Source organism: Dendrobium catenatum, unplaced genomic scaffold, assembly GCF_001605985.2.
Source record: "Dendrobium catenatum unplaced genomic scaffold, ASM160598v2 fragScaff_scaffold_1364, whole genome shotgun sequence".
In the NCBI taxonomy this organism is placed as follows: domain Eukaryota; kingdom Viridiplantae; phylum Streptophyta; class Magnoliopsida; order Asparagales; family Orchidaceae; genus Dendrobium; species Dendrobium catenatum.
In genome coordinates this window covers 406,564-413,979 of record NW_021319826.1, presented here as the reverse complement: position 1 = coordinate 413,979, position 7,416 = coordinate 406,564, and the positions used below count along the sequence as shown (strand labels likewise).

General features: G+C 33.9%; 1 protein-coding gene across 1 annotated transcript in view; it reads right to left on the bottom strand.

Annotated features, from left to right (window-relative positions):
* Window positions 1-1,069: 1,069 nt before the first annotated feature.
* Window positions 1,070-7,416, bottom strand: part of LOC110115241 (asparagine synthetase [glutamine-hydrolyzing] 2) — an 18,272-nt gene continuing 11,925 nt past the window's right edge. The window contains exons 3-6 of the mRNA XM_020848416.2: window positions 3,853-3,948; window positions 3,534-3,675; window positions 1,361-1,456; window positions 1,070-1,209 (exon numbers count right to left, since the gene is read on the bottom strand). Coding sequence (XP_020704075.2) covers window positions 1,070-1,209; window positions 1,361-1,456; window positions 3,534-3,675; window positions 3,853-3,948 — 474 coding nt within the window. The remainder of the gene's footprint in view (window positions 1,210-1,360; window positions 1,457-3,533; window positions 3,676-3,852; window positions 3,949-7,416) is intronic.

The following is a 7,416-nucleotide window of genomic DNA, read 5'->3' as shown; positions in this document are numbered from 1 at the left end:
CAAATCTAAAGTTAAAGAACTTAATGTTGTGCTCAATAATCTTAATACCTGGTGGAAGCAAAGAGCAAAAGCGAAATGGATTAAGGATGGTGATGCGAATACCAAATTCTTCCATTCTTTTGCCAATTCTAGGAGAAATGTCAAATGGATTTCTCAAGTTAAGGATGCTGAGGGGGTATTGACTGACCATCCAAGGGAGATTAAGGAGGTATTCAAGAAGTTTTTTTAGGTGAAGTGGAAATCCAGAGATTGTAGCTTTGCTGGGTGGCCAGAACCGTGGACTTGTTTGCAGGAAAGTGATAAAATCTTGTTGAATAAGGAGTTAAATGAAGCTGAAATCATAGATGTAATTCAAAATATGGGTGGTAACATATCTCCGGGCTTTGATGGGATCACCTATTCCTTTTTCAAAGCTTTTTGGAATAATATTAGAGTTGATGTTGTTAGATCTGTGCAACAGTTTTTTATTACTAGTTCTATGAATAAGGAATGGAAAAACGCATTAGTTGTGCTGATTCCGAAATCTGCTAATCCCAGCACTCCTTCAGCTTACCGACTGTTGGTGGAATTTTGAAAATATGTTTTGAAAAATATTAGTTTTCTTTGGGAATTTTAAGATTAAGGTTGAGTTTTAATTCTAGGGTCGAATCAACTCGTTAGAAAGAGTATATCACCCCGGGGGACAAAGATAAACTTTTATAATGGCATTCATGAAAGGGGTCAATATATTTGTTAATAAATTTATAAGAACCTAAATTGCCTTCAAAGAAATTGTTAGATTGGTTTACACATACATTTATTCTAAATCCATTGTAAGAACTTAGCATGAAACTAAGCTAGAAACTCATAAATGAGGAAACACCATCAGAAAAATTGATTGCTCTTCAAGCATGGCGTGAGAAGATTAAAAAAGAAATAATTTAACAGAAAACAAGGGCATTAATGAAGCAACCAAATCATGCAATAATAATTTTATAGTTATATTGGATGTAATCATGTACATTTCTGAAAACAAGGGCATTAATGAACTGGTAATTGTTGCCACTTGACAAGGAAAATTTGTAGGAGGTTATGCTATGCAGAAGTAACAAGGGAAAAGGAAAAAACCATGTACCTCCTCAAATGCTTGTCGCAAAGCTATTGGATCATAAGTAGTTTTTGGTATGCACTCTGAAAACCAAAGCGGATTATACCATCTTTGAAGTCCTCCTAAACAGAACCCAGAAATTTCAAGAAAGCAAGTAGTTTAATTTGAACTCAAAAACATGTCAAATCACAATATACACTGAGAATTCCTACTAAAGAATGGAAATAAACAGCTGCAGACTACAGGAAGCGTAGTGCTTGGCATATCAAGTACCCTTTTTACTAGAATATATATGACCAGGAGGAAAAGAAATAAATCGTTCGCAATCATCACTTAAGGCTTTCATTTCTGAAGCAAACCAAACTGACCCTGCAAAAGTATCACAAGCATAATAATATAATGTTAGAAGCGTGTAACTTAAGCATGGAGTATAGTCAAATGGAAGTACCAATTAAAATAAAAGAAACCGAATCTCTACGGCCTAAATATTACATGTTTTTGAAAGCGGAGGCAAAGTGAGGTTATTTATACCTTTTAAGGGTGAAACTTAAGCCCTGAGAAAAGGGGTGTAAGCCTCACAAATTCTCTACTGTTACAATTTTATAAATAGAAAAATATGATTAAATAACAAATATAAAATTAAAATAATTTTAAAATACAAACAAACTGCCAAAATTGGGAGATAATTTTTGCAAGAAAAAAGCATAACATATATATAAGAGGTGTGAAAACAAACAAACAAATCCTAAAATCTGAATCGAACCAACTAAACTGATTGAATTGGTTTAGGTTTCAAGTTTTGTAAAACGACTAATAGATTAAGCATAATATTTATAATTGAAAATGATTGAAGTTTAATATATTATAGTCAAACCAAACCTAAAGATTAAATTAAAAACAAAAAACTCAAGTCAAATATGTTAAAAATATTATGAAACATCATAGATGCTTTAATTAGTCTTCAACATAAAATAGATCTATCAAATTAAACTAGGTCGAATTGTTGAAAAATAATTAAGATTAAATTGAATCAATCCATTAATTTCTAAATATTTATATTTTTAGATTAAAAACAAAACCAAAATCAATCCATCTAATTTAGTTTGGTTTGACAAAATGAGGGTCTGATGTAGGTCTCAGATTTGGCTAAACGGTTTAATTTTATTTTAATTTAAAATATTATTCAGTTTGGAACTAAACCAAACTCTGCACACCCCTATATAAAATGCAAATGAAGGTTCTATATTACTATCCAAACTCCATAATTCAACTAACATAAAGACAAAGCAAAAGAAATCAAATGCCGAAAGCAAACAAACAAGACAAAAAAAAACATCTAATTACATGTTGGTTGGTCTTACAAAATCAATTTTAGGCATCAAAATCAAAAGTAGGCACAAAATAAGGTGGTGTTGATTCAATTACGGGAACAAACCCCACTTCATTAAATTCATTATTCTGTTCTTCAATACTATTCATCTATTGGCCGAAAATAGGAACCAAGGGGCTTTCTTGCATCACCCCATCCCAGCTAAGCCTTGAGGTGCACATACAAACTCCTTTCAAAATATAGTTAATCATGAAGAAAAATATAAAGTTGCCACTATACTGAAACACTATAAGCAATAATTGTGTAATGATCAACAAATAGATCATCCTACAAGAAAGTTTATGAGCAAGAGGATAATAAATAGGTGAAATTGACGAAGCAATTTTATAATCTGAAAAAAAAAGCCCAAACAACTTCATGCAGGGAATCAAAATCCATTGAGTGGACTAAAACCACCAAATCTGTAATTGCACAAAACTAAATGCTGTATTATTGCATAAAACCAATAAAAGGAAATTATTGAACTGTCCGCCTACCACAAGGAAGCTAGGTTTAATGTGAACTCTGAAAAATGGTAAACAAAACTTTTGTGCCTATTCACCATCAGCATTCCTATCCTCCGTGTAAGAGTTTCGCAAGTCACATGATGAATTGTTTACCTAGGAAGCAAATAAGATATGTGATCTGGCAAAACCCTTATTCTCTTATAGGTTTTGCACGAGTTAACACAGTAGAGAAATCATTAACAATATTTGCAATCTCAAAACTAAAAATAAGTGTTAAATGTGGTCAAGTCAATAACAAAATCAAGCATAATTCTAGAATGAACTGCACTTTCTAGTAACAAATGTCCCCCACTCCCATACCTAGAGCGTAGAGCATAAGTGACTATTTAAATTTATACACAACAGCAGAAGAAAAAAAAAAGATTTCTCAGTCAAATAGGAAACTTCAATGACTGATAAAAAAGAATGTAAGCAATATGAATTTGCCAATATGATATCATGATTCGAGCTATGGAAAACCATCATTTATATCCTCAAAATGGACAGGTCAATAGCTCAAAAAAAAGGAAAAAAAAAAACAGACAACGCAAGCATAAAGTTAATTGCATACCATCAAGACCCCAACCCATGTACAAAGGAGTGATGCCTATGGCATCACGCGCAGCAATAAAGCTTTTATCACGAGTATCAAGGAGAACAAAAGAGAACATTCCATCCAACATGTCCACGAAATCCTCCCCATAATCTTCATACTGTTGAAAAGGAAAATATTCATTTCAGTTAGCCACTAACTCATAATAATGGGTGCAGAAAATTTTCCTTCATAATGTAAAACTTAATGACCAATAACAATGTCCAAAAAAAGCCAATGGGATAATAAAAAACTACTGGTTGAGTAGCCAAAAACACTTATTCCATATTATACTGACAAGATGAGCAATCACTTCACAATCGCTGCCAGTTCTGAATTGATGAGACACGAGCTTTGTTCTCAGCTCCTCGTGATTATAAATCTCCCCATTGACCTAAAACAAATTATCAATTGATTTTTAAGGCCAAAAAATTTATCAATGTACAGTAATAATAATAATAATCTAAAAGTTTATCTATGAAAAAAAGTTAAAGAACTCAGATCACTTCAACATATCATAGAAATATCTTCATAGGAAAACAAGACCTGCAATTTGCAAACAAACATGCACAAAAATAGAATTTGTTAAGCAGGGTTGAGGAGCAGGCAATAAAAAGAAGATTGAAGGTTGGAAGCCAGCAGTAGGGCTGGGGGCAATACAAGGAAATCTGGATAAATAAAGATTTGCAGAAATACACGGAAAGAAGGTCGGTTGCAGCAACTAAAATACAGGGATGGTGGTCTAACGACTGCTTGAGCAGTAATTTAAGATTCTCGTATTAAGTTTGTTTTAAATTAACGAAAATCCATATTTGAATGTTAATTATGTTTTATGTTAATTTTCCAAGTCTTATGTATAATAGATTGGAATTAAAATAAGAAAATCAAGTCTGTAAAAAAAATTCTTTGGAGAGATATGGCATTGTAAGGTGGAGCACTGTGGCACTATTACTGTGTTGAGCAACGCTATGTCACTGAGATTAAGAGTTGTAGCGCTGAGCTCTTGGGTTGCATGGCTAAAATGAATGGAAAAAGAGTAGCATTGTGGCGCTAGTGGTGAGTGTTGCTGCGCTAGTCACTATTGAATATTTAATTAAATATCTAAATAGATAATGGGTCAGCACAGCGGCGCTCAGAGAAGTAGAGTTGCAGCACTAGTTCAAAAATAAAGTCTTTATATAAATATCCCAAAACATTTTCTAAAATATAAAACCAATTCATTTGGTTGGTTGAAGGAAAAGAGAAGAGGAGGGAGAGAGGAAAGATGAAGGAAAATGAGGGTTTTGGCAGTCGCAGAGCAGATTTCCTCCATCGGGCCAGTTGAGAATATTGTTTGTCTCAAAGTAGATTACTGTTACTGTGCTTTAGTTATTAATTTGTGTATTTTATTGAGTTAGAAATTGAGAAAAAGAAAATTTTGAAAGTTGGGAAAGTTCTCACCATGCAACTGTTGAAAGGTGTAGCACAGGACATTCTAATCATTTTGACAAGAAAAATATGAAATTTCACTGGCTAATTTATCTAGCGTGGGCATTTGAAGAAACTGTTCAAATATAAGATAAGCTTTAAAAATAATGTTTGAACTATTATACATGAATGATTTCATATTTTACTATTATTGAAAATGTGAGCATATTGCTTATGTACAAGTTGAATTTCTAGCAAAACTATGAAAATTTTGTATTCTTGTATTTTATTGAATATTGTTGATATATGTTAGAAATGCTGGTAATTCAAAGTAATATATATAAAGTGGGGGAAAAATAGGGTGATGTATGTTGTCTTGTTATATGTTTTATGCAATGTAAGTGGAGTTATGAGGGCCTGTGAGCATTTGTTCTTTTATTTGTCTTAAGCAAATATAATATGATCAAATGAAGGTATAAATGGAAGTGAATGTATGAGGGGAATCATTCTAATATGATCAAATTGGGGTACAAGGAGACTTTGAAAATTGTGAAATTTGTATTATATTTTGACTTATATATTAAAAGTTACTTTTCATTTCATATTATATTTTGATATCATGTTCAAGTGTAGGAAATATTTCACGAAATGAGCATATAAGTGAAAAGGTTGGAGTAGCTCTAGTGGAAGATAAGATTAGAGAAAATCGCCTTAGATGATTTTCAAGTCACAGAGGATTCTCAGGTACTTGAGAGGATCAGTAGACATAGCTTTTTGCTTTGGTGGTGCAGGGATTGATCAACAGCTTGAAGATTCTGATTTTGCTAGAGATCTTGATGGTAGGAAAAACTCAACAGGTTATATTTTCATTTTGAAAAAGACTACAGTCAATTGGGTTTTCAAGTCACGGAAGATTGTTGCGCTCTCAACCACATAATCGGAGACATTTCTATCACAGAGGCTAGCAAGGAGATGATTTGGTTGCAAAATTTCTTAACAGAACTTGGTAAGGGGCAAAAGAATGGAAAGTTGCATAGTGATAGCATGAGTGTTATACATCTAGCCAAGAATGTTGCATTCCATGCTAGGACAAAGCACATCCAGCTTCGATATTATTTCATAAGGTTGCTTTTAGAAGATGGTCATTTATCTTTGGAGAAGATACGCATGACTAAGAATCCTACATACATGTTGACGAACACGGTGACAGTTAATAAACTGAAGCTATGTCTAGCTTCAATTGGTCTTCATGGAGGATGAGAGCAGGGGTGAGTCACACTACAGGTGTTATGACTGATAGTGCAGATCGGGAGAAGGATTGATTGCAATTAATTTCCAAGTGGAAGATTGGTATGTGAGGAATTTGATTGTGTTGATCGATCAGATTCTTCTGTTGCCTCGGCCCTCAAGTTTCTCATGCTCGCTGGCGGTGCAAGGGGTTGACCCCCTGCTTGGGTTCGAGTGCTTTGCAACTGAAAAAAAAAATTTCCTACAATGCCTCGGTGCTATGTACTCGAGCGCCCCGAAGCTACGTACCTGAGTGCCCCTGCGCTATGTACCCGACCACCCCAGCACTGAACGATAGAGAGCAGAGTGCCGCAATGGCATAAATACGGCACTACAGCAGATCAAGTCAAAGATTCATGAGCCACAATGCTTCAAACTTGCATCGCAGCACTGCGAGACGGACTGGATGGTTTTCTTTCTCATTTTTTCTGAAGGGTTGCGTCCCTTAGAGTTATTTACTTGGTTTTCTCTTGTATTTTGAGTGTTAGACATTGGAGTATAGTGCATGAGAGAAGAGAAGCAAGGAGAGAGTGAGATATAAGTGAGATATGTACTTATTTCACTATATTTTCATAGTGGATTTATTGGTGTGGTGTAGCTCCGTGGTTTTTTCCCTAATTTAAGTTTTTCCACGTGAAATCCTGGTGTCCTTTATAATTCACTGATTTTACTTTCTTACTTGTTTAGTCATTGTGGTATTTACTCCACATCCCCAACATGACTCAATCAAAAAAGGAATATTTATCTCTCAACAGAAATATATTAGATCTATTAAGAAAACAAGTTTGATAAACCGCAAGCCGTTTGAAGCTCCAATGAAAACAAGACAATAACTAGACAATGATGAAGAAATAAATTTGACAAATGATGATATCAAAAACTGGTTCGGAAACTTATCTTTCTCACACTCGTCTATATATAGTATTTGCAATAAGACTTATCAATCAATTTATACATAAGTCAAAGGACTTTCATCGCCGCTATATTTGGAATAAATGCTTAGAAAACCAACAAGAAAAAATATGGGGAACATGTTGGCAGCAGCAAACAGGATGCAACTGTAGTTGGAAGTAAATAACTGGCAACTGAAGGAGTGGGCTGCAGTAAAACCTAAGAATAAATGCTCATAAAAACCTTATAAAATGTTTTCAATTTGCTGTAATCATTA